This window comes from Lagopus muta, chromosome 14 (assembly GCF_023343835.1).
Source record: "Lagopus muta isolate bLagMut1 chromosome 14, bLagMut1 primary, whole genome shotgun sequence".
NCBI lineage: Eukaryota > Metazoa > Chordata > Aves > Galliformes > Phasianidae > Lagopus > Lagopus muta.
In genome coordinates, this window is record NC_064446.1 from 9,166,940 (window position 1) to 9,194,234 (window position 27,295).

Below are 27,295 nucleotides of genomic sequence, written 5' to 3' on the forward strand. Positions count from 1 at the left end.
CCTTTTTTAATGAAAAATTCTTGTTCAGAGAACTTTAACTGGTGATGGTTCAAATGCCTTTTGTGGAGAAGGGAACAGTCACTTTCAACAAGAATTTTAATCAGAGGACTCCCACAGGACTAGCATATGCACGTTTTTACCAGCAACTTTAGGTGGAAGGCAAATTTGAAATGGATGCAAGAGTTGCTTCTTGCTATAGTTACATGTTGTTTGCCACCTCTCCTATAATGTTGCATAACACTGTTGTGGAAGTTCGCTCTGTATTAGGTGGAGGTCACACTCAGTATTTGCTGCTGATGTCAGTATTTGCATACTGACAAGCAGTATGAACAGGTGTGACTGATTCCTGTGATAGGCTGATCATTTTTCTCCTGTCGTCCTGCATTTTTAAGACCCACTGACAGAGCTGGTTGCTTACTAGGAAGTCAGCAAGTTGCCTTTAAACTCCTTGTGGCAGAATAGTTGAAGTTGTGTTATGATAGCTGTATAGATTCAGTTTCTATTTATTAGTGGGTTTGAGATCAACAGTAAAAATAAAAGATGGATCTTTGAACTGTCTTGTTTTGTAACATGTGTTCTGACTTGTCCTAAAGATGTCCCATCAGCTAGTAAGCATTTCTATGATTTGGTAAACCATTAGGGCTACGGCATGTTTGTTTATGTAGTGAAGCTAAATGAAGTCTGTGTTTTTCAATTGTGTTGCAGTCAACTGATTTTAATTTCAGTTCATGCCTTTTTCCTCTCTGTGTAGATGAGATCACTGCTAGCTTTCGTCGCTTTGGACCTTTGATTGTAGACTGGCCGCACAAGGCAGAAAGCAAATCTTATTTTCCTCCTAAGGGTAAATATCTGATAATGGTATCATTGTTCTAGAATTCATTTTTCTTGATAAGGCTCAACTTCAAAAGAGACTTTTGTGGTGATGACCAAAGTTTACGAGAAAGAATGATGAATCCTTGGGTTATAAACTGATTTTAGAATGGGCTTTGCAATTATTCTGCACTAAAACAATTATTCCCTAACTTCCTGTTGTTACTTTATTTGGTTTTCCTTTTCTTTCTTTCTTCTTTTTTTTTTTTTTTCTTTTTTTTTTTCTCCTGTTGTTCCTCATTCTGTTTTACTTGCTTTTGTAATAATAATCAAGGCTAGTTTTCTGTAAAGCAGCTAAATACTGTTCACAGATGCCAGAGAGTACTAGCACCTTATATTAACAGCCGTGCTGGGAAGCATGCCTCCACAGCTGTGGCTTTTGTTCAGTTCTTACTACTGGCTTTTCTTTTTCAAAGGAAATGGGGAGAGAATGTGTTGATCAGCATTATTCTCCCTCCCTTCTTTCCTTCATGACTGTGAGAAGGCTTGCAGGAAGTTCAGATGGGAAGGTGCGAGGGCATCTTGAAGTTTGTCCTTTATCATACAGTAGCATGATGACACGGTGCCAAGCATAATTTTGGGTTAAGTTACTGTACTATAAGGTGAATAGAGGAAAGAAATTATGTGCTTGTTTTCCCTTTTGGTAGGATACGCATTTTTGCTGTTCCAAGATGAGAGCTCTGTGCAGGCACTGATTGATGCATGTATTGAAGAAGACGGAAAGCTCTATCTTTGTGTTTCCAGCCCCACTATCAAAGACAAACCGGTAGGTAGAATTTTCAGGGCCTGCACAATTCTTGTATGATAACCAGAAATTGTACTCTTCAGGTGCCTTTTGTTTTTCCTGTCTTCAGAATGCTAATGTTTAAATTTCCCCAAATTGCCAAATTAAGTTTTCAGAAAGATGAATAACATATTTTTAAAGTAGGCATCAGGAAGTGTTGAAGTCTGGTTACAATTCTCAGTTTTGTTAGAAAAAGGTTTGCTGAATTTCACCTTTGATGTAGTAAATATATTTTCAGGCAGGTATTTTATCCTTCTTATGCAATAAAATTGTAATATTATCTGTAGTGTTGCATGCAACCTGTTTTGACAGAGACAAATAGAAAAAGCATAATATGGCACAGAACTGTACATTATTAATATAAATGACTCTGTGACTGATGCAAGTCTGTTAATAGCTGGGAGACTTCTGTCATATTCTTGCACTTCAAATTCAGCCAGCAGTAGGTAAATATAAAGCTGCTAGTTTGTCATAGTAAATAAACACACACATTTGAGCCTGTTCCATTGAGATAACACTGGTCTGGTGCTTACACTTGCCTAGACCAACTCGAATAGTGAAGATATGTGTGCAGTAGTGTGGTTCACACAGCACCGTTTGGCCACGATTAAGTAAATGCGTAAGTAAGGGGTGAGGTTTTTTTTCCCAGAAATGTGGGTAACAAGGAAGTGGTGAAATTTGGTACAATCAAGTGGAGCTTATTAACGTTTCGTTTTGGGAAATGATTGCTGAATAGGGAGTTAAAAATAGTGTAGTTTAGGAGGCTTTCTACTTTGTAGAATACTGTTTTAAGTTATATTACTGATATACCTTGAATTGTGAATGGTTAAAAAAAAAAGGCTTTTTGTCCGTAGGTTCAGATCCGGCCTTGGAACCTTAGTGATAGTGATTTTGTTATGGATGGTTCACAGCCTCTTGACCCACGAAAAACCATTTTTGTTGGTGGTGTTCCTCGGCCTTTACGAGCAGGTACACTGCGTGTTCCGCAGCACTGGGCATGTTGAATATGCAGTCTGATTTGGGGAGCAAGGGGGGAGAGAAGTTACTTCAGCAAATGAACTATGAAGTGTTCCTGACACTTGCAGTGGGGCACATGGATACAAATGAACTGTCGCATTGGATGCTTTTAGAGGGGGAGAAAAAATAACCAATCCTACACTGTTTCATTTTCCTTTCTGGTTTAGTGGAACTTGCAATGATAATGGATCGACTCTATGGAGGGGTGTGCTATGCTGGAATTGACACAGACCCTGAGCTGAAGTACCCAAAAGGAGCTGGGCGGGTTGCATTTTCTAATCAACAGAGTTACATAGCTGCTATCAGCGCTCGCTTTGTTCAGCTGCAGCATGGAGAGATAGATAAACGGGTAAGGTCTTCAAGTGTATTCTATTTTTTTTTCAGTGCCTTCTCTAGAAATGGCTTTCCATGTAAATGTGTGTCATTGTGAAGACTGTAAATGTATCAGATGCGCTGTATATTTAAGGCTAGATTGTGCCACTAAGATACAACACAGAATAAAAATGATGGAGTGGTGCAGAGCTATTTCTTCTGGAACGTGGGAGGCAACTGTGAAGCTGACTTTCTCAAATTGCTTAGCATAATGGGAAGCATGTCAGCTGCCTTGCCCTTTTATAAGAATATTACACTCGTCATGTACTCCCACTGCAAGGATTTGCACTTGTAGTGTTTGTATAATGTCAGGGAGGAGGGTATCTGCTAAGGGTGGAGCGGTTTTTACTCCTGTTCTGCATCTTAGTAGAGAATGGGCAGAATGTAGCTCTGCTGTTATGCGTTGTATGCTGAGCGGTTCTGAAGAACATCAAGTAATGCATTGTGAACTCTTCAGCAGGCATTACAGCCTCACAGTCATCCTGCTTGTCTTATGTTAATTAATTGTTTCAGTGATAATCTATAATTATTTATTGCTTAATTTGTTAACATAAATTAAAGAAATATGTTGACAAGATCTGTAATTTGCTAGTGTCTGCCCTCATCTATATCAAATGTGACTTTGTCCATTGCAATGATCTTTGGGCCTCAATTTTGAGAAACTGAGATCTCTATATCTATTGTTCTCACTGGTGCTTTGTCTCTGAATTTTCCTTACATGACTGTCACTATTTATTTCAATTTTAGTATCACTACAGAAGAAGCACCCCAACTTGGCTGATGAGCTGATTATCATTTCACTTCTCCCTTGGCTATAAAGCTTGGGTAGAACAACTGTTTGTCTCAGGGCTTGTGAGATGGAATGTCTTTGTTCTGATCTTGGCTCTGAAATAAGTTCTGTATGGCTTTGAACAAATAATTTGGGCTGCCCTTGTGCAACTTCTGCTTGCATAAGCAGACATTTGGGTGAATAGGTCCATTGAAGCTGTCGGGACTAGAAATTTAAGTAATTGTGAACTCTGGCAAGTATTCTGCAATCTGTTTCCCCTTCCTTCTCTCCTCCTCTGTATTTCCCCATTTTGTGTGTTCAGAAAAGCCATGGGGAGATAAATGTTCAGAGGATTCGTTATAAGAGCGTTTGGTTGCATAAAAGATATAAAAAGGCAACAATGGAAATAATGCTTTTTATTAATTACTTGCTATTTGTTTTGTTGTTTTTTTTTTTCTCTAATTAATTTTTTCTGTACAAATAAAAATGAAAGTAATAACAAGAAGGGATTTCCTGTAAAATTAGGCAAGGAGGTGCTGCTGATAGATGTGCCTTCAGAGAGGTAGTGCAAGGTAAATGCTCAGTAGCCTGCAGAGCCCACTGCTACCGAGCTTCTGCTGTGTGCTGCCACCCTAAGTGTGCCTGATGAAGTTGCTGTACTTTAAGGTACTTCTTGTAAATCCTCCACGTAGCCAGCACAGGTAAGAAATGCAGGCCATGTTGGTCCTGTGCACTATAGCACACACTGAATAAATGTGTTGAGGACTCTGACTCATACCTGTGGTTTATAGACTTGTACAGAAACCAGTGGTGCAGTAACAGGCTAAAGCAAGCAGAGGTATAATTACCCGTGCTGTAGTGTGGCCTTTAGGTTGCAGCCTAAGCCAGCCTCTGAACACATATATTCAAGCACAGTAAAGCTGCAGAGCTGCCATGTTAAGGAGGTCAGCACAGCATAGCTGTATTTTGTCCTCTTAGCTCACCACTGAGTACCCAACCTCCAACTGCTTAGCAAAATAAATGACAAAGGGAGAAAGTGAAGTCTCCTTCTGTTCAGTCTTCTGCTACTCTTTTGTAAATCTATTCTTCTGAGCTGGTGTGGAGGAGTGTTTGAGAAACATTATCAATGGGAGAGGAGAAAAAGAAGGAGGGAAAAGGCTGCTGTGTTGTCTCTCAAGTAGTTTGTAAGCACAAATGACATGAACCTACTGCAGTGTCTCCTCTGGAGCCTCTTAGGATTGGGTGAGTTTAAAATGCTATGTGAATGTGAATCAGCTGGCATACAGCTGAGATTTGTGAGTTGAAGAAGGAGCCATCCGTAAGCAGATGCAGAAATAGCAGGACGACATAGAGACACCAGTTGCTGTCTGGATATTTGGGAATGGTTGTGAAAATGCCTGATGGCACAGGCTTAAGGGAGGGCTCACAAACACTATCAGGACAGGAACTTGTTTGTATGCTTCTTTAAGGTGAGGTTTAAGGTTTGTTGCTGTGCTTCTGATGGACCTTTCATAGTCCTAGGGAGTGAAGGAACAGGAGCAGAGGTGGTTATTGGTTATGAGGTGAAACCCAGCCTGTAAGGGATGGCAATGCTATTTGAACACGTAGGCATGTCTAAACGAGCTGTAATCCAGCCAGCTTGTATACTGAGAGCAGCGAGCCTCGCCTTCCTGTCACACAGTCAGCATTCTGCACTGTGGGCAGGGGTTTGTTCTTGGTATGCAAATGCCTAGATTAAAAGCTAGTAGCCTGCAGATGTTGAAGCGTAGATGTATCCTTGTAACACCAGCTGGTAAGTTCCTGTGAGTCATTATCAATTAAGAACCTAAATGTTTCTTCTTTCTTGTCTGCTGCTCATCTGGCCCTTCATGCCAACTAAGTAGATGGTCATCAGTCCCATTTTAAGCCTCGTATTTGATACCAGCAAGAGTAGGTGGGTCTCTTTCTGCTGAGTGGACAAAGCCACAGAAAAAGAGAACAGAGATGTGCTGTTTATTGAAGATAATGATTTTTTTTTTTAAAGCCGGGGATTCAGACATTGAAATTTGCAAACTGCTTTTAATCTGCAGGCAGTGTTGTGTAAACAGTTGACGTTCCTACCTGAACGGGTAGGAGCTTGGTTGTGCATCACGCTACTTAAAAATAAATCCCCAGAATTCTCCAGCGTTCTGATGTGAATCTATGTGTATCAGTTCTACAGCCACATGTTGATTGTTCCTTTCTGCAAACAAATGACAGCTTGTGTGAAACTGTTGATGCTGAGCATTGGATTCTGTGGTGGTTTTTGAAGGATCAAGGAATGCAGTGGGAACAAGATTGTTCTCGCATTAAGCGCCTATGAGTTTTGGCATTTACTTCTTGTCTGTGTTGTTCCCTGCTAGAATGCAAATAGTATATGTTGTGGAATTGTCTTCATCTGCATTGTAATTAAGAATTGTAAACTTTCTTCTCATTTTCTGTATGCAGGTGGAAGTTAAGCCATATGTCTTGGACGATCAGCTTTGTGATGAATGTCAGGGGGCCCGTTGCGGTGGAAAATTTGCTCCATTTTTCTGTGCTAATGTTACCTGTCTGCAGTATTACTGTGAATATTGCTGGGCTGCTATCCATTCACGCGCTGGCAGGGAATTCCACAAGCCCCTGGTGAAGGAGGGAGGAGATCGCCCAAGACATATTTCATTCCGCTGGAACTAAATGATCGCTGCAGCGCTCATATGCAGGCCTCAAATTAAGTGCACTCTTCTGTTATCCTGATTGTCCCTACCCACCCTGCCCTTTCTCTTATTCAAGATAGCATGTCCTTTTTGTAGTAGTCTGTAATTTAACAATAGTATAATGAAAGAATGACCTATAATATGGGTATTTTGTAGAACCTTGTCATTGAAAACTGTATTGGGAACTCCTTTTCGTATTGATAACATGTTGCAAGTGAGTTGCATTCTCTTGTCTTTACTAGGGAGAGAACACTTAATTTCATGCAACATTTTCTTAGAGGAGAGAAAAATATTAAGAAAAGAGAATTGAAACAATAGAGTATTTTGGTTTTTTAATTAAATTATTGTTAATAAAGAACATAAGAATACTTTTATTAAAATAACCGTGTAACAATAACACTATAAGTCTGTTCTGACACTTTTCCCCAGGGAAGCCTGTTTTTGCCTCTCGTTTTGTTTTGACTTTGGATTTTTCCAGCAACAGCTGAAGTTAGCGTTTACCTATCAACAGGAAAGAGCATGTTTAAAGCAACAAAAATGCATGAGTAAAGTTGAAGCAGCGTTTCAATAATGATAGTTCTTTCTTCCTTTCCTTCTTTCTTTCTTTAATCTTTTCAGGGTTTTGAGGCTGAAATTTTTGCTCGGTGTATATCTGACCTTGCTTCTGACTACCACCCACATCCAAATTAGTAATGAGATAGGCAGAGCTTACTATATTTTCATCAAAATTATTACATTTTAAGAATTCCTGAATGTAAAAGTTGAGTAAAGTTACTACTGAGGGGGGAGTGCACTTTTTTTTCCTTTATGTTTAAGAGAATTCAATTGTCTGGTTACAGCCCTAGAAGTCCAACCAAAGCTAGAGTAATGACAACTAGTTAACTGGCGTTTCCTCTCCTGAAGGATAAATATATAGATTTTATTTTTGATGGCTATATATAACTCTATATCCTAATGTACTAACATTCATCAGGGGCCAGCCTTTGCTCTCCATTTTGACATGAAAAACTAGAAAACCTTAAGATACCTCAAGGATATCACTAATTTTTACTGAAGTTTTGATATTCCAGTGTGTCACACAAAGTAAAATCGGCTGCTTACTGGTTTCCCATCATGGATGTAAAGTTAGTTTTGAATACTCTCTAACTTAGTTGTAACAGAAGGCATGAACCTCCATAGTTTCCAGGTCTCGTTTTGCGCTGTTTTGTGCATGAAACAGTGCAAGCATGCATATGCCTTTCTTACTCTTCTTGTAGAAAGAATCCCAGCTAAAATTCCTCTTCTTCAGAACTTAATATGGAAAAATAGAGAAACACAGGTATTTGAAGTGCCAACATTGCTAAGTTAATGCCTGCTTTATTATAAACAAATTCTACCTTGAGAAGCATTAACACAGTACATGTTAATGAATGATAAAGAGTGGGTGCAGGGGTTTAGTTTGAAATGGCTGAATGAAGGAGTAGTTCTGAACATAATTTTTTCTTACTTTTGAACTAAAGCCCCGGCCAACTTCTGAAACTACTCTTTAGCAGTGTGCAACCAAACAGGTTCAGTGGCAATCTTCTAAACCGCCTGTCTGGCGTGGTACCATCCTAGATTCTCTCAGACCAAAGACTTGCCTCAGCACTGCTTGGGAAACATCTGCTGCGCCGAAAGCGTTTGCCGGCCCCCTTGTCCCGTCCCCCAGCCCAGATTATCTTTATGAGAAGCAGTTTTTATTTTCAATACAGGCTTTAATGAACCTTCTCGAGTTCCAAAGGTCAAAATGGAGACATTTGCTGTCTATTAGTCAAGTATAGAAAGGGAGCTGCTTTTAATGAAATCCCTGAAAATATTGACAACAGTAATGCAAATGCAGAGTGCTCTTGTGTAGATTGTCAGGGACTTTTTTTTCTCTGAAGTACATAATTAGAGTTGGAATGTTCCTTTAATTTTTTTAATGCTTGTAGGTGGCTTGGGGTGTGCTATTGTGCCGATCCTACCCAGTAAACAGGTGAGATGGGTTACCATTACGAGAAATAACACTGTTTGAGAACTAGCTTTGAATAATAATTTTCCCTTTGTACATGACCTGCTGAATTTCGGTACAGTGTTTTTGTAGCTAACTTATTTTGTCATGCACATAATGTATATTTGTTATGCACTACTTTTGTATATCTTGTTTTTCCAACAGTGAGCATTTTTAGGCACACTTTTCACTGACGGGATATCTCTTTATGCAATACCTCAATTTTTCATATTGCAAAGAGTAGCTTTTTGTACTTTTATTACTGAGAGATCTTCATATACTTCATTTTTTAATATAAATAATTTTAATAAATTTTATTTTCTTATATTCTGCTTTTTATACATTTCAGTGCTCTGCATACATTTTGAATTATGGATGTTGTGCACTGGCAATGCTATTTTAGAATCTGCAGAGAAAAGAAAGCATGTTGCTTAAACATCTTAGCCCAGCACCAGGTATTTGGTGTACATATAATTTAAGAAATAGTATATGTAAAGTTGAGAATTAAAGAAGAAAAGCATGAAAGTGACAAATGACACTGTCTTTAGACCCTGAAATTTAAATGCATAAGTATAGCGTAGGATTTAAAAGCAAAGAAACATCGAAATTGTCTACCGCTTCTTACTGAGTTTTTAAAGATGATACACAAATGCAGACGTTTTTGGTGAATGTTTAGCCATTTTTAATATTAATACAGAATCGGTGTTAGGTGTTTGATGCAGAAATGTGTCTACTCTTTTAAATTATATTTAAAGAATAAAAGAGAGCCTGCTAGGTGGCAGGCGCGTAATGTTAGTATGCATGACTAATGTAAGAAGTTGTTATTCTACTAATATTCACTTGTGATTGTGTGACAAGCGTGTTTACAGATTATTTGGTTACACTTCGATTTACAGGGCATAAACAATTATAGGCATTACTCTGTACTTAAGTAGTGACGGCACGTCCTTCTGATTACATGGGATTTGTAGTTGGGGTTACCGTGTAGCTCCAAACATAATGAACATGTAATTAGTTTACCGGTCTTAGGGTATCACTTCGATTTGCAAGGGGTTGATGAGCATGTAGTTTTATCACACTAGCATGGCACCAGCCATGTATTTACAGTGTAGTTACAGAGTAATTACATGGTTATTTTTGCAATGTAAAATAAAGTGTTTCTGATTATTTTGTATGTAAAGGAACCCCACTGCCCCGTGCTTTTTGGTATAGTATCTACTTCTCCATACACAGACCTCTGCAGAATGCAAATTTAAAACTTGCAGTGAATGAATTTAGCGTTTTCTAAGGATGCTGTTGGAAAGACTTGATAATTCACCCCTTTTGTTTTTAGAGGAGTTGAAACCTTCTGTTAAAAGGTGATTTAAAACTTGAATGTGATGAATTGTGGCAAGTTAACTTCAAGTTATGTGCAATACCTATTTCAGACTTCTGGAAGATCTTTGCAGTGTAATTCTTTGTTTTTAATTGCAGACATTTAAAAATGTCATTTTCTACTGTTCTAGTAAATCCTCTTTCTTGCTGGCGTTTCTAAAGAAAAGAATCAGAAATCGATCTTTCTACTAATGTAAATTTGAGATTATTTTTAAAAAAAAATGGAATAAAAGGTTTTGGTCATTTGCTTTATTTTATTATTTTAAAGCTACTGTGATAGCATTGTAAGAATTGGGACAATATTGTATTCAACTGTTTTATTTTTTATATTTTTAAATCTTAAAGTATAATTAGTTTTTATAATTTTCATCAGATTTTTTTGTTATATTTTTTGGAAGTGAAACTTTTAGCAAGTGGGTGTCTAGTTTTTACTAATCCCTAATATGTTTTTCCCCCCAATGTATTGCTCATATTATCAGAAGGAAAAGTTATTTAAGTATGTCAGTTAATTGTACTACTTGGCTGAATTTCCATATAGTTTTTACTGTGTATGGGGAGGTTGTAGTATTTATTATAGCATTTTAAATAAGGGTAATTCATTTTTTATTAAAGTCATTTTCACGTTTAAGTTCATATTTTTGTATGTTCTACTCTAAGTTATATAACACAAGTTACTTTTTTTAAAGAGTTCATTTGTTGAAGTGCTAGTGAAAATTAATGTTATTAAATAGTTTGCAAATGACTATTTATACCAGTATGCATATAATTTTTAAATATTTGTAATGTGAGATGTTGAATGAATAAAACTTTTAACTCAGTGCTTCTCCTTAACCTCTTTTTTTTGAGCTTTCAGTGGATAAATGTTCCTTTGTGACTGCAGCTCCTGGGGCTCGGGAGGTGATGCTGATGAAGTGGGCACATGTCTGACTGTATATGTGTGAAGTTCTGCGGTCCTGTTCTGGTCAGAACACTGAGCATGGTTTTGTGGAGGTGTGTGAGAGGCTGTAACCACTGGAGAGATGCTGAGTGCCCTGAACAGTGCATTAAAGCACCGCAAGATAAATGTGCAGTGCAGCAGAAATGGGAATGGCGATGTCTGGAGGGCTGTAGAACTGCTGTTGGTTGAATCAGACTGCAAGAAGATCCATTCTTTCTGCTTACATGCAGATGTTGTCTTTAGGGAATGTTGAATGCTAGCTACTTAATTTTGTGGATTTGTTGCTTGCTGAGGATTTGGTGCTTGTTGAGTAATCTTATGTATCTCTGGAAAAACCTTTCAGCAGCTTCAGCACTGCTGTTTCTATTTTTTTTTCACAGCCATAAGAGTATCAACCTAGCCAGGAATTGCATCATTTCTTTCTGCTCTCTGCTTCCAATTCATAGGGTCAAAAGACAACCACCATGCAGCTGAGAAATCAAGCTAACTGAGCGGGTGACGTGTTTAATGAGAAGGATACCGCCGAGGCGCATGCAATGCATAACATAAGTCAGAAACCACCTTGCAGCTGGGACAAAAAGATAACCAGGCGAGGACCTGTCCAAGCGTGGCACAGACAGACAAGGATCGCTTTTCACTTGTCTCGCAGTTGTGATCTGATATTCCCTGAAGGAATAAGTCTGGAATTTTAAAGAACGTTCTTAGATGAGGTTGCTAGAGTCGGCATTAATTTAAAATACCTGATCTTGAGATGTCTAAGGAGTCTTGTGAAGGGTTGCCACCTGCTATATCTGCTCTTCAGAAGCTATCCTTAGCGGCTAGGAGATCCAGATTTATTTCTGTTTGTTTTCTAGATTTTGATACGAGTAGCATTGCACTGATGACCAGTGCTTTGTCATTGGCATCTGAGCTACTAATCTCTTGTGCCCGAGTTTGAGGAATGGTGTTGTAAATGTTTTATAGATGTTGAGTGTAATTATTTCCATGGGCACTTCAGAAAATGCAGAATTGAGCTGTAATGGGATTAGTTCTGCAAGGTGCTAATCACTTGAATTCCCATTGGCTTCGGATGATGCAAACTTAGAAGCTAATGCCTTTTTAACAAGAAAAGAATTGCTGGTGACTCCATGCGTATATTTTCAATCCTTTGAAACAGCTATTTTAAAATAATCATAAAATTGCTGGTAAACTTTGGAAAAATAAAGAGGCTGGAGATGGGAAGTCTGCCTGGCAAATGATGAATTCCACGTTGTTGCATTTTGCACCAGACAGAGTATTGTCTGGTAAGGGAAGTATCTCTCCATTCTCTGTGTTCCTATTGCTAGGAAATAGTTACAGGTTGGCCTCTCCCAGTGTGATAACGACTTCTTGACATTGCTTTCAAGTGCAGAGTGGTCTTCTAGAAAGCATGTGCTTATCAGTGCTTTGTCTGATAATGGTTTCTAACAAGTAGGATGGAGTTGAAATTTGGTCCTGCAGTGTGGGCTTTCTAATGGTAGTAGAACGACTGGTGTCTTCCACAGACAAGGCACTCCCACGCTCGTTTGAGTTCACAAGTGCTTATCAAGATGAAGCCTGATTGGTGTGTAAATTAATTAAGAGCTTTTCCCCTCTGGAGACTGCAGAATACTTTGTGAACATTTGCCTATGTAATGAGATTTAATTTATTAGAGTCTGAAAAAAAAAAAAATCACCTCAATAAGGTGAAATACCAGAAGACTGGGGTGTTCCAAACTGAAAATAATCACCTTTTTAGCAACGGCCTTGGCTGGTTCTAAATTGCTGAGAAGAACATTCTAGGAAAGATAATATATCAAATCTCTTTTGGGTTTCAGTTTGTCCTGAAACTATAAATAAATGCTCCAAGCTGACTCCAGAAGGTGGAGGTTTGCCTGCGGGGTAGAATTTCAGAATTTCCACAGTACATGAATCTCAAATATTTTCTTTCAGCACAAACTGTTCGTTGAGCACAGTCAGCCACCAGCTTTCTCTAGGGTGCTGCTTTCACTAAATGAACTGCTACATTCCGCATCAGTGAAGGAACTCAGTTTGGGTGGAGATGGATAAAACCCATCTAGGACAGAGTTAAAGGCTAAGGTACGTTTTAAAGAGAGTCTCCTGGCTGTCAAGTTCGTGTCGGACAGTTTCTACTGTCTGTCCTGGTTCTCCAGCTGCTGTTTATTCAGCGCAATGAAAGCCTGCTCAGCCGCAGTCCAAAATGCACATTGCTAGCCTACAGGAAATCTAAGACAAATAATAGCCTTAGAAAGGGTAGATGAGGAAAAAAACACTGACATCTCTTCCTCTGCGTAAAATAAGCTGATTCAGTCTGCCAGTATGAAAAACAGCCTCTGGGATAAGAATATACTTGCAGCTGTCTTCCCAGTCATAGAAATTGAAGGGGTGTAGAGAGGCTGAATCAGTGCTCCCAAGGTGTTATTGTTATTATCTCCCTAAGATGGAGAGAAGGTCATTCTGAAACTTGGTGATTTCATTAGTGCTGTCAGGTATTGCCTGCTTTCACGACACCCAAGCTCTAATTTGCTGACTTTTTGTATGGCTTGTCAGAAGTTTTTTCATTGTGAGTGCTTATTAATTTGGATGTGATTATTCCTAAAGGAAGCTCTCTCAGTTGTCTTGTTTAGGGCACTTGGGAAACCACAGTGTGGTACTATTCTGTTTGGGGTCCCTCGCAGAATTTGAGAACTTTGAAAAGTTCTCAGTTCTCTTTGTATCTATATGTAGTGGAAATGCAAAGCCTGAAGCAGTGATTGAGCACCTGGTGGGAAGGCAGGGCCAACCCAGGGGAGCTCAGGTGCATGCAATGTAGCTGAATGACCGGAAGAGATGGAGCCAGGGTCAATCCCCTTCCCAGACCTCAGTTAAGTGTTGGCAGTGGAGGTGAGGAAATCTCTTGTTGGAGATCCCTGCCTACCTGAGGCGTTACAAAGGTAAGCGGTTCTTTTCCTTCATTTCTCCATTCATGGCTTCTGTATTTGGGCTCATTCTCATTTGTTGCAGCCAAAGGCCTTGCCACCCTGCTATTATTGCAGCACTTTCCATCCCATTATAGCATTACACTATAACATATGGAACTAGATAAAAATTGTTTTTGATCATGTTTTTCTTCCTCAGAGTTAATTTTGGTGAGTGGTGAAAACTGAAATTGAATTCTCTGAGCACAACGCTATGAGAACACTTTTTGGTTTTGCATTAGTTCTGGTTCTTTTCGAGTCAGTGAGAAGAGTTGATTTTGCTGATGTGACGGGCTGTGTAGATGCAGTTCACGCTCACTGAGTGCCTTAGTAACTTTGAACTCAGTGTTGTGATCTGTGGAGGATACCAATTCCCACACACAGCAAGGCATTACAAAATAAGGTCTATCGACTTTCTCTGGTCCAACATTTCAGAGAACTTCTTTTTTCAACCAAAATTGCCATCTCTCACTGCTTTTGACTCATGAGCCAGGACCAGCTTGCTTAGTGATCTCTGATGCCTCGATATGCATGTGAAAGCCTCAAGTTGTTAGTTTAGCAAAGTGTCATTTTTCAAGACAATCCTTGTCACTTTAAGCACGTACCCAGTACTGGTTTGTGTATGGAGTATATTCCTGCCAAGCATTTCTGAATTTTCTTTCAGTGAGTTAAATGTGATTTTTAGATATTTGAGGAACATTGTTACTGTAAGCAGCAGGCAGTAGCCCCCAGCTTTGCTGTATAGAGCCAGCTGTTCACAGGCAGATGCTGCTCAGTACACACTGCCACAATCAACTCAGTTCTTCAGTTAGTAGCAAGGAAATTTGCTCATGGGTTGCTTATACAGAGGGGTGTCTTTGGAGGAATCTGATGGCAGAACAAAGCAGCCACTGCTTCAATTTTCTGTGCAGAGATGGCAGTCCCTGCAGGCAGAGGCCCTGCTCTGTTCCTTTCCTGGCAGCATCCTCGAGTTTTTGGGAATAGGAAGGGAGTAAGCTGGAACAGTTCTGCTAAGGCCCAACTACCGTTACAAAGCAGACCTCCTGCTAAAGAGAACGTTCAGTGATATTTATACTGCAGGTAGGTAAGACTGTCTTGTGTGTGCAGACAAGTGCATTGGTGGTTATGCTGGGTTGCAGGCATGCTTTGGGCTGATATTTTGTTGGATGTCTGAAGCTAAGAAAGCACGAGTTTCTGTGCTGCGACAGATGGACTTGAAAGACCTTGGATACTTCTAAATTTGGAGGATGATTTATTGCTTTTTGCTTTTTATGTGCACTACTGAGCCAGTATTCTTAAATGGTGTGAGAAGACAATCTGCAGTTCTGTCTCAGGTAGGACTAAGCTTCCATCTGTTTGCTCACGCAGGGCCCTACTGCACATTGCCCAGAACTAGAATTGTAACATTTACTACTATGATGCCTGCAGCCTTTGGAAGAGCCGTGGGAAAGTTTTCATCTCTCTCCTTTGGAAACAAAGGATGCCATCATTAAATAACAGTAGTTTGCACATTGACATGGAAAAGTGAAATCAGAGAAACAGAAGTCCTAACCTGCCTTTTGTGATAACCTCTGGACAGCACGTCTTTCCCAGAAAGAATTCCCTTCAATTCTTGTGTTAGCAGCAATTTTTTTTTTTCCCTTTTTGAGCCCCCCCCATGTTTTTGTTTCAGATTGGGAATTTTGTTCAAATACCTTAACACAAAATTCTTCTAAACCGAAGGCTTTAGTCTTGTTGACTTGGCTTTTGGTTATAAGGCCTATGGATCTTCTCAGTGACTTGAAAATCTCTCAAAGGGGACTCAGGCTTTTATGTAACAAACTTAGTTTATAGTCTGCTAAATAATTTTATCTGCAGCATGAATAAATGGGGAAACATGCCTCCCCTTTGAGTGGTGTGGATGAAGTGATTCCCACGTGTATGGTTTGTGAGGCAACAATCTGAGATACGTGGGTTCATTAATATGAAGTGCAGGTGTGTTGAAATGGCAGCTGGCCATTTTACATCTCTGCTGCGCTGGTTTGTCGCTTCCATAATTAACTGTGAGATCTGTTGTGAATTAAGAAATGCTACAAGTAAGCAAAAACTGCAGGCATAATGCCTTGCTTGCATTTACCAGAAGCGGTGAGTTTTGTTTTGATGATGATTCCCAGTTATTCTAATAAATGTTCTCCAGTGAGCATGTTCTGTAAATTCACCACGTTCTGATGGAATACCTCACTCCAGCAATTCCTATCAAGTTTTCTGTGAGAATGACAGAGATACAGTAATTGTTTGTGCTGCTGTTGAGGATATAATTAACAAGGTTTGACTGGAGCTGTTCTCAGAATTAGCATATTTTTCACAAAAACAAACAAACAAACACCAGTGTTAACAGTGTTAAAAATCATATTTCAGATGAATTCATGATTTGATCAGGTTAATATTTAATTAGCAACCTGTCTTGCCAGAATTATGTTGAATAATTCCTTGTAGTGCACTGCAGAGGATCCTCACAAAAGAACAATTCTCAAACAAGAGCAAGGTTTGTTTTTGCAGGGCAGTGACATGAGATACATTGCTAGAAGTGCACGCAGCAATGCCCTGTTGGCTCCTTCCTTCCTTCCTGGCATAAACTGAAAGGCGTGCCACCACCAAACCTATCTAATTTTAAAATGGTATTTGAGGTTAGCAGAAGATGATGCATGCTTGGCCGAAGTAAAACCGAAACAATAGAATTCAGGAAACAATGCAAGTTCTGAGCTGGAGAGGCTGACATTAGAATACAAAGCAAGCAGTGTGATGAGGTGCAGGCTGAGAGTTACTGCTCTATTTTTACCTTCGCAGCTGAAGATGTGGTGAAAAGCTGAGCTGTTTGTTCACAGCAACAAGTAGCAAACCAGTGGCTGGCTGCTGGTCTGGTCACACTGGGAAGTGGGGTTGCGGGGGGGGCAGAACAGCAAAGATAGCTGAAATACCCAGTTCTGCAGATTTCTCAGAGATTTAAGGGGGGGAGCTGATTTTGTCAGCAGAAGTAGTTTCTAAATGGGATCTGAGCTGAATTTGCTTTTGACATTAAAGTCCTGGCAATGTGCTGTTGTGGAAAGTAGGCAAAATGTGTCACACAAGGGATGTGCATTTGTATTAATAGGGTGAGAGAATACACCATAAATACAGATGAATGAACCACTGATTTGGCAGCTCTGATGCCCTGAAAGGGCCATAGGAAGGGAGAAGCCTGCCAGCTGGCAAGGCAGGCTCCTGTTCAGGAACATACAGCAGCAAGTGTTCACGCAAAGTGCAATGAGAGCATGTACTGAAACGGGTCCTGCTTAGGTCTGTATTTCTGTGCTGGGGGACATGTGAAACGAGACGTGTGTTTCAGCAAGAGACGTGCTTTCTTTACCCAGGCTCTGTGATTAATGGACATGATGAAGTTTGCTCTGCAGGACCAGTTTTTAATTGGTTACCTCACTCTGTGCTTAATTCCCTCAAATTAGATGCACTGGCTAACTCACTAGGCCAGAATGTCAGCTCAAATCTTTGAAATGGAGAGAGGCAGTCCCTGGTGGATTTTATTTATTTATTCTTTTTTTTTTTTTTTTGAGGTGACTGCCTTGGTGGTTAAATGTCTGCAACTTCCTTTCTGCTCCTTATGTTTTGGAGCCGGCAAAAGATGCCCTTTTATCATTGGGAAGTGGGGGGGGGAAAAAAAATAAAAATACCCTGGCAAACTGTCAGGCTGTGCCTCTGGAAGTTATTTCCTTTTTCTTCAACTGTGTACACAAACTGCCATTTTCTGACACTGTATAAAATAGCTGAAAATCCTGGGATACTTCCACAGAGTGGTTGTTTTTTTTTTTTTTTTTTTTTTTTTTTTTTTTTTTTTTTTTTCCCTCCCCTTGGCTCCTCGCACAACTGCAGGTTCCTGCAGGGCTGGAGGCTCCAGTTCGGTAGGTAAGGCTGCCATCTGGTGGGGTCCTTCTGCACAGCACCCTGCCTTGCCAAGGGGACAAGGGGCAGCAGCCCTGAGACCTCGAGGGCTCTCACCCTCCTCTGATGGCCTCTGGGAAATAATATTGAGAGGTGTTTCAATACTAAAGCAAAGATCAATAGGATGGATGCTTTTAAGTGGTTTGAGAAACCTGCTTGTCACCTCCTAGCCCCACTGCTGCAGTAGCACTCTTCCCATGGAGAGCCTGTTTGGAGGAAGGGCTCCTTGCTGTGATGGTGTCACACAGTGCCTGTGTCCACCAGCTGCTGCTTGAAGGATGAAATGACAACATGTATTTAATGTTCCCTATGTGCTCACCAGGCAGCTGGGCACCCACGCATCCACTGGCAGGTTGGCTGTTAGCTTGGAGTACACTGATGTGAAGCTCATGGTATCAGTGCAGAAAAACTGTAGGAATGCCCTCACGAAAGAGATGCTGCTAGTTCCTCTTCTGGAAATTGCAGCAAAGGCTAACAGTACATCACTGCCTTTAGCCTGGAGCCTAGCGTATCACTTATCAATAAATTGCATCAAATATATTAACATATGAATTCAGACTGTGTGCATTGTGCTAAATCTTAAGTGAAAGAGTGTGCACTGTGGTTAGACAACGAGGAAATTATTTACTGTGAGGTTGTGAGGCATTGGCACAGGCTGCCTAGAAAAGCCATGGATTTTCCATCTCTGGAGGTGCTCAAGTCCAAGTCAGATGGGCCTTTAGCAACTGGTCAGGTGGGGTCTACCCCTGCCATGGCAGAGGGAGTGGTGCTAAATGGTCTTTAGGGTCCCTTCCAACCCAAACCACTCTGTGACTCCATAATGGTGGCCAAAGGCAATTTGGTGGAGTAGATCACTTTTTTTTTTTTTTTTTTTTTTTTTTTTTTTTTTGACAGGGAACTGAATTATACCCAGACTGGAGGAAAATCATTAAACTAAGGGTGTTTCCTGGAATCCTGTGGGCAACCATTTTGTGTACGTGTGACTGGATGGTACACGGCCTGCTTTGCGCTAAGCTCATTTTTCCTTCCTGCTCAGACTGCATATCCTTTCCATTTCTTATTGCCAAGCCAGGACACTGCACCGAGGCAGTGGTGGCCAATGTGACGGGGCAGGAGAGTGCTCTGCATTCCTGCCGGGTGCTCAGCACCTCACAGCACAGCAGCCTGCCCGCCAGCATGGAGCCAGGCCATGGCAAGGCACGGCTGCACATGCAGCATGTTTACATCCACAGCTTTGGCTCCCACCGCTGTGGATTCATCATCCGCTATGGCAAGGGCTGCCAGCAGGCTGAGAGGGACGGGGCTGGGAGCCTGCTTTCCCGGCAGAGCCTCACGAACAGGAGCAGGGGGCAGAGCGCTGCCCAGGTGCTGAGGGAAGAGGCTGACCTTGAGATGATGGCTGCTGCTGATGGGATGCAGGCCACAAGGAGCTGTGGTGGGGTGAAGCATGTCAGCCTGCGCCCTGGTATGTGCTGCTGAGCCCGGGGAACCCCGTGCCTCAGGAGTGTGGGCTGCACTCAGATCTCTGCCATGCCCTCCTCTGGGGCAGGCCGTAGCCATGTGGTAACACAGTCGGACTGTATGCTGGGAGGTGAACACAGCACTGAAGGGTTTGTAATGTGCCGGGTTCAGGCAGACTGGGTGTTTAGGAAGGAGCTGGAATACGTTGTTAAACTCACGTGAGTGAAAAATGCGTTACTTTGGCTACAAACTCTTGTGCTGCTGAGCTGCCATGTCACCATCCTGCAAGGTGAGGTGGTGTGTTTGGGGCAGCCTACCTCATTCCTTTCCTGTGATGAGACAAAAATTAAGAGTTGTAGAACATCTCAAGTTGGAAGGGACCCTTAAGAATCAGAGTCCAACTCCTAAGGCTGCTGCATTACGTTCTTTCTGGGCTCTTTCTGTTTTTTCTCAAGCGATTTCTGTCCAAGCAGGGTACCACTGTGCTGCTTGCTCTTTCCCCACTGCAACTGCTTGAAGATGTTTCTTAATTGTCTTGCTGTGTGGCTGGGACCAAACAAAGTTGGGATGGGCATGGGTGTGGGTGCCTTCTATTTACTTAAAGTGCAGAGAAAGAGATTGAGCAGTTTCCCACTGTTTGCAATCTGTTATGAAACATAGCTCTGCTGCATAAGATGAAATGGAGTGAAAACAGTGAGTGTGACCCAGCTTCTGGAGGAGAAGCTGGGGTTGGGATTTGGAAAAGAATAGAAAGCATCATGCTGGACTGAGCAGCTTGTGTCAAACTGACATTGAGATTCAGTATCCTTTTATTGCACAAGTCTGGAAAGCCACAGTCTTATTCTTTGTGGATGCTCTGTCCCTGGAGGTGTTCAAGGTCAGGTTGGATGGGGCCCTGGGCAATCTGGTCGAGTACCAGATCTGGAGGTTGGTAGCCCTGCCTGTGGTATGGGGGTTGGAATTAAATGATTTTTGGAGTCCCTTCCCACCCAAAGCCATTCTATGATTCTATGAAATGCTGAGTGATAAAGGTATGGTGGTCCTGAGTGTTACTAACTTGTTGATCTTCAAATGTTTTTGTTTTTGTTTTTTTTTCTTCCTCTTAAGAACCGTTTTTCTAAAGATAACAAAAGGAAACGTTACTTTAGTCTGTAGTTAATCAGTTCTGCTGGATTGTTATTAAATGATGCCAGCCGGTGGCTCAGAGGCAGCTGTTGGGAACGGGAAGCCTGGCTCCCATAACATGGCTCCCACTGGCAGGCTGTGGTGGCCTGCAGCATGTTGGTTTGCCTGCAGCCCTGCTGCAGGGGGGGAACGTGCCCAGAGCCACTACCGAGTTCAGCATCCCCACGTGGTTCACACTTTCACTCAGCTGCACTGCTTGCCCAGCAGCTCTTTGGAAAGCTGCTGTCCAGAATTCTGGAGTCCAGAAGCCTGCTGTCTTCACTAGCTGTATTGTTTTGAAATCTTTTCAGTGAAGTTTGTGAGACTTGCCACATGGTTATAATGCAGAAAACAAGCTAGATAGTCAACGTAATGTGAAGACTGATGTTCTGTAACCTGGGACCAAAAATAAGTATCTCTGGAAGATAAGGGAAGTGCAGCTTCCTCAGGGATTGATTGTAAACACTGAAGATACACTTTCTGAACTCTCCTCCTAGGTGACCCTCGAGAGGAAAAGGCTGATGCCTTTGACTTCCCCTTCCCTTCAAGAAATGTTGAAAAAGTAATCAAACGAAAGAAAAAGAAGGTATGAAATGTGGGAGCTGAATTACTGCCTTAGCATTTGAGATAATAGCTTCCTGCTTGTTCTGTATATGTCTATGTGGGATCATAAGGGAGATTAGAAGATTGAACTGGTAGTCTGTTACTGAAAGCCTCACTTACTGAAAAGAAAAATGTGATTATTTTCCCTCTCTGGGGGCTTTAAAATTCTGGCTCTCATTCAATAAAGCACTTAAGTGTGTGCTTACCTTGAAGGTTTAGAGTATTCTGTTGACTTAAAGCATGTACAGAAGTGCATTGTGGCCAGGGCACTGCACACCTTGCTTGGTGAAACCTGGCAGGTTAAAACTTCTGCACATCCTCTTTCCTTTTTGTTTTGAGCAAAGAAATTCCACCAGTGAGAAAGAAATGAAGGCAAGAACAATAGGTATTAACATGGCAGTAACAGTGATCTGAAATTGCTTTCTGTTTCACAAACGTATTTCTGTTCTTGTTCAGTAGTTCAGCAAATGCTTGAAATTTACAAAGGCACATTTGTTAAAAGAGAAACTCGTGATGAGACTTTGTAATGTGTTAGGTACAAGTAATCAGCTAGACTATAATATAGTAGTGTCACAGATACTTGATTTAAAACCAGAAAAATATTACAGACTTCAGAGGAACAGCTAATAGCATACTGTAATATCACTCTTCTAGTACATTAAATAGTCTTCAAAAAGAACGAGGAAAACGCATTATGTTTTAGTAATAAATGTCCATGAGAGAGGAATTACCTTCAGATTTAAACTAGTTTCACAGATGGGGTCCAGCAAAAGTCATAACGTTAGCATGTTAACATCCATTTATATTTGTTAGTCTGCCTCTTTGTCTGAATGCCATTGTCAACAGTTCCAAATTAGCATTTTTAATGTGTGCTTGAAATAAACCCACTATAGATGTATTTTTATGCCTCTAAAATAAAAGTCTTCAGCATCTATGAAACAGGTTAATGCCATCTTGATATGAGATAGGCCAGGTCACTGCTACACTGGAATCTAAGCACGGGATCTGAATTACACTGCTGGTGTGGAATTAGACAGGAAAGTTCTTGCTCTCAGAAAAAAATGAGCAATTCTGTATTATTCTAATTTTTCTCCCATTTTGAATGACTTTGAGGAGATTTTAATGTCTCTGCGTAGGTTTTCATAAGCTCTTATCTACAGGGGCAGTTTGCAAGTCCTGGATAAAAAGGAATGCCAGGCAAGGAAGTAGCATGATATCTTATGTGGAAAAGCACAGAGTAATTCCAAGTTTGTTGGCTTTTAAACTGAGATGACTCTTCCAGTATATCCCATTGATTTATCCTTCCTCCAGTTTTCCCTCTTGATGTCACATTTCTCCCCCTCCACCCGGAAAACAGCAAGACTTCATAGTCGTGCTGAAGAGTTTAAGGTTCTGCAGCACAAGAGATGTTTTTACACAAACTTTTTATATGCTTCATTGAGAAAATTCATTTTTGCCTTTCAGTCCAAAGTCTGGCTTAAAGTCTGGAAAGTAATTTCAAAAATGCTTGAAGAAAATGAAACGTTCAGACATCGACTGTTGACTAGCAGTCAGTTCAGTGAAGAAGGTAAGTAATAAACTGATAATATTTGTTATATTAGAGAATACAAGCTATTGATGCAAGTCCTTTGACGCAAGATGTCTAAGTTTGAAGTTCATTGAGCTGTTTATTTTGGGTAAAATGCTTCACAGCTCACAAATAATGGAATTCATTGCACCCTTTAAATGCTTCTAGCCATATTTGATTGACTTGTGTTAATTGAAGGTTCTATGAAAAAGTGTATGACTTTGCAAGAAGGATGGGAAGAGTGTTCTCTGCACTCTGTAAGATTTAAAATATGAACCCAAAACATCTGCAATTTCTTCTGGACACATTAAATATGTAATTAAACTATTGTTCTCAGACTGATCTAAGGCAACATTTGGATGAATAATAATTTATTTCTTCACATTGGTAAAGTGGAAAATAGTAGTTGGTTTCATACTGGCAGTAAATAAATTAGATGCTCCCCAAAGGTAACTGTAGTACAATTTAACATAACTATCAAACCTGTCCTCACACTGTGCCCTGAATACAGTTATTCCATTACTGGCAGAAGGCGAGGGAATTAAAAGTGATGCTCTGCCCTGAGACAGCTTCAATTAGAGACGTTGTAGTTGCTGCACAATTTAAGATAATGCAGTGTACACTCATGAATGTAATAGGAGTTTCTGGCCTCATGGTCTGATGAGTTTTTAGGATAGAGAATATAATAAACCATGAAAAGTTACCAGGTAAATTAAAAACAGTGTATTCATGTGCAGTGCTTCTGCTCAGTTTACATTTGGGTTGATAGAAGTTCTCCACAAGCATGCATGTTAAGAGTTATGTGCCAAAACTTAGGTCAGTTCTTGCCAGTTTTCATAAACGTTACATTGCTCCCCCAACATTCACCTTCATAAGAATAACAGAAGTGCATTTCTGGTTTAGAATGGAAATCTTTCTACTCCAGAGGCCTGACCTATGCAACCTACAGTGGATGTTGTTGGAACAATAGAGGAAAAACCACAACATTTGCAATTATTCTGAAAATATTTACCATCGTATGGGAAAGCTCTTCTGTTTGCTTAAAAGCCAATTTCTGATTAATTCTGCTATTACAAGATGCAGTACATTCATTATGTGCTATTGTATTCTTTATACCAATCGTAATTCCATTGGCCTTAGTCAAATTTTCTACTTTGTTCTCCCTCAAGGTGCTCAAATTTAGCCTATGAAATCTCCCTCATCTGCACTATTTCTCAGCTGTGGTAATCTTTAGTCTGTTGTCTCTGTCACTTAGAATGCTATCTCTCTGCTTCTCTGTATGCTGTACAGTTCATCCATATTACTGCTCATTTGTTTGGTGGTAATTAGAGACACTAATTAAAGGCAAACCTAACGTTGTATCTGTCTCATGCTTGCACAAGTAAGTAGCTGCACTAAGAACTCCATGGAGGTGAGGTGGGTACCCTTCCTCCTGGGCTCAATGGTTCCTCCCAGCCAGGGGAGGTTTGCCTGGATCAAACAGGAGCCTTTCACAAGAGGAGTCTTAGGATGTTATCCCTTGATAAACCTGTTGCAGGAGCCTCTGTAAAACTCTGCTTCTCTACCTAACTTAAAGGTTTTTGATCCAGCAGCTTCTATGCACTTTCTGCTGCAGCTTTTATCTCTGCAAAATCTTAGTGCACAGATGTTAATGTGTATGTGGGATTTAGCAGTCAATAAAGGAAAAAAGAAGTCTTCTAGGGTTTGTATTTGCTTGCTTTTAAGCAACAGGTGATGGGAAAAAGGAGTAGAAATCTTTGATATGTGAGTGCCTCCAAAATTTGAAGCTATTATTAAAAAAAAATAAAAATGAGAATGCTGCTAATACAAAATCTCCTCTTTGGATTTACCATCTCAACGCTCCGGTTGCTGATTTGCTTTTCTGGTTTTTATGCATATGCAACGTGTTCCTTTGAGCTTGTATTTATCATGGGACAGAGTAGACGCGACCCATTCTCGTTTTCAACACTCATTTCTTTTTGTCATCTGGAGGGAAAGTATTACCTTTCTATGTAATCTCTACTAACACTTTAAACAAATAAAGCCCCAAGTTTGTTTGTTTGTTTAAAAAAAGGCAAAAAAAAAAACCCAAACCCCAACAAATAACAAGTAAAGGAAAAGCAACCAACCAAACATCCCAACACCAAACAAACAAGACAAACACAACAAAAACAAAATTAAAAAAACAAAACCCAACCAAGCATTTCTTGTGTCTGTAATTACGATTGTACTTCACTTTTCAGGAACTTTAATTGAGAATCTACTATTAAGCTCTTTTTAGCTGGTAATCATCAATTCTAACACCTTTCTAATTAGTAGATTTTACAAACACCAAATCATGGAGATAAGTCTCCTATTGTTCTGAATGCTTGATTGAATGAGAAGCAAAGGAAATAATTCTGGCAGGCTTTTAGATAGGGATCAACAAATCTGAATAAATTTGCATCTTTTTTTTTCCTTGATTAATAGATCTGGAAAATTAATGCTGCTTTTTATGGCCTCTATTAATAAATTCTTTTGAGAGAAACAATCTATGCGACTATTAATGCTACCTATTTAATCTCTGGAATGCTGCAGGATTAGATTAAGTTCAGTGAAAATGCTGATGTGTCTCCAACTGATGCTATCCCACAGGCAATGATGCGAACCAAAGTTCACAGAAGGGCTCCCCCTGGGCAGGGTACGTATGGAGTCAATTGCCAAGCAAGATTAAATAATAAGCAAAATATTCAAGAGATGCACTGATATTGTTTAATGTTATTGATAAGTGCCAGCCTTTCACTTCAGTATTAATGATGTCCACCTCACTCGTCTCCCAAGATTTTGAGCAGAGGGGGTATATGCTCAGCAGGAAGGTTGTATGCACCCAGCACAGGGAAGTGGGTTTTCCCTTACAGAGGCACAGTCCGTGTTCCTGCCTGTCAGTTCTTTCTGCATGTTGTGTTAATGACTGCTCTTATTGCTCCAGACCAAGTCTGCTACTAGGGCTGTTTGCTTCCTCTCCTCCGCAGCTTGTTCATGGCTTTCTCACTGGGGTGAGGAGATATTTCATCATACAGTTTCTCTCCTTTAACTCCAAAAGATGAATCGCAGCATGTTTAAAAACTCAGGTCAATGTCCATATGCTGTCAGCATTCAAATACACGCACGCATTTGCTTGCCCTCAGCAAATACTAGAGGGACATGCACTGTCTGCAGACAGAAAGGCACAGCATTTAGGAAACATTTAATGTGTAAGCTTGCATGCTCATGTGATTTCACATTTTGGCTCTGTGGCTATAAAACTTTTTTTCTGTGATCCAGTGAGGAGTGCTGGTAGCTGGCCTTGAGAACACTATCAAAAGAAATACATGTAGGTCTGTTCTGGGGAGGGGCTGAGTGGCAAGAGTGGGCATAACAGCTCGGGGAAGGAGAAACAGTAGTGTAGGGCTGTCCTTTCTCTTAGGTGCTGTGGAAGCTTCTCATGAGCCCTGGCTGGCCCCTTGCAGCAATCTCCTGCACGTAGTTAAGTGCTCTCTCTCTGGGCTGCCTATACATGTGATCTGTGCCTGAGGATCTGAACACTTGTTACACTTCACATCTAACTTTTTTTCTGTTGAAGTGAATGTATCTCTTCACGTTTGTCATCTCTTTTTCTCTAGGAGGAGTCCGTCTTTGGTTGGGTGTAGCAAGAAAACAAAGGACGATTCAGGCCGAAAGGAAACATAAAACTACTGAAATTGTTTTCATTTAGATCCTACTAAAATTAGTGAGAAGACTACAAATGATTTAGATGAATGCTGTTTCTCTGTTGTTTGTTTGGCATGTATGTTTCTGCTGTTCAATAGGTTTGTTTTTAGAGTGGCTTAAGTAGCTTGTTGCAAGATATTTGAAGTCATTAAGTCTGATATTTCACTTAGTTATTAGTTTTTGGAAGCTTTTTAGTGAGCATAGCATTGTGACAGTTTGCTTGTAAAAGAATAAAGACCCACATTTAGTGTTGATGTCTATTTTATTGTTTTTTTGTAGCCTGTCAGAATCGTAAACAATTTCAGTAAAGCAGAACCCCACGCAGCATATAGAAACATTTTTGTTCTTAGTGATTTGAATAATTTTGATTTTGTTACATTAAAATAGCACACAATTACCTTTCTGCTCATTCATCCATTTAGACATGAATCTCAGCAAATATTTTGAATTTAGAACTAGGTGAATGCTTCCTGCCTCACTGTTCATCATGAGGCCCCTTATGATATCATCATAACCAGAAGGCATTCACCTAGCTGATTTCATTAACACAGTCTCATTTTCTTCTGTTTTGGAGTTTTGCACTTAGACTCTTGACTGTTAAAACCTTTTAAACTAGCAAATTGTGTAAATGGAACACAAAGTGCATACAAATAGCGTGTATACAAGCTTCATAGGTAAAACATTCACCTGTCACAATTAGACATCATTGGTTTCAATAAAAGGATGCTTTTCTCATTGCATAACGTCTTACTGTTTGCAGACACGGTGACTGGAATGTCAGTGTTGAGCTTTAATAACATGCCAGTGATTGTGTCATTAAGCAGCAAAGCATTTAGAAGGGTTTAATCTCCGTTTACTTAACAGCACAACTGCAAACATGTAAATGGCATGTGTCCTCCTGACGGCAGTTCTGGCATCAAGGTGGTTTTCTTCTGATTTGCAGTTGAGTAAAATTCTGATTTGACTTGAAATAGTTGAC

General features: G+C 40.3%; 2 protein-coding genes across 3 annotated transcripts in view; both read left to right on the forward strand.

Moving 5' to 3' along the window:
• Positions 1 to 26,570, forward strand: part of CPEB4 (cytoplasmic polyadenylation element binding protein 4) — a 54,475-nt gene extending 27,905 nt beyond the window's left edge. For both annotated transcript variants that reach the window (XM_048960188.1, XM_048960189.1), the window contains 9 exons: positions 752 to 841; positions 1,518 to 1,636; positions 2,509 to 2,623; positions 2,839 to 3,020; positions 6,279 to 13,796; positions 20,915 to 21,003; positions 22,485 to 22,587; positions 25,222 to 25,267; positions 26,229 to 26,570. In XM_048960188.1, coding sequence (XP_048816145.1) covers positions 752 to 841; positions 1,518 to 1,636; positions 2,509 to 2,623; positions 2,839 to 3,020; positions 6,279 to 6,506 — 734 coding nt within the window. In that variant the 3' untranslated portion in view covers positions 6,507 to 13,796; positions 20,915 to 21,003; positions 22,485 to 22,587; positions 25,222 to 25,267; positions 26,229 to 26,570. The remainder of the gene's footprint in view (positions 1 to 751; positions 842 to 1,517; positions 1,637 to 2,508; positions 2,624 to 2,838; positions 3,021 to 6,278; positions 13,797 to 20,914; positions 21,004 to 22,484; positions 22,588 to 25,221; positions 25,268 to 26,228) is intronic.
• On the forward strand, positions 18,969 to 25,070 carry C14H5orf47 (chromosome 14 C5orf47 homolog). The gene is made up of 4 exons (XM_048960981.1): positions 18,969 to 19,257; positions 20,915 to 21,003; positions 22,485 to 22,587; positions 25,057 to 25,070. Exons 1-4 carry the CDS (start codon positions 18,969 to 18,971, stop codon positions 25,068 to 25,070), a joined length of 495 nt encoding a protein of 164 aa, XP_048816938.1.
• Positions 26,571 to 27,295: the final 725 nt, after the last annotated feature.

Coding starts and splice junctions, on each gene's coding strand:
- C14H5orf47 (XM_048960981.1), top strand. CDS start 18,969: ATGGAGCCAGGCCATGGCAAGGCACGGCTGCACATGCAGCATGTTTAC. Junction 19,258..20,914: donor GCATGTCAGCCTGCGCCCTG/GTATGTGCTGCT, acceptor CTCTCCTCCTAG/GTGACCCTCGAGAGGAAAAG. Junction 21,004..22,484: donor TCAAACGAAAGAAAAAGAAG/GTATGAAATGTG, acceptor TTTGCCTTTCAG/TCCAAAGTCTGGCTTAAAGT.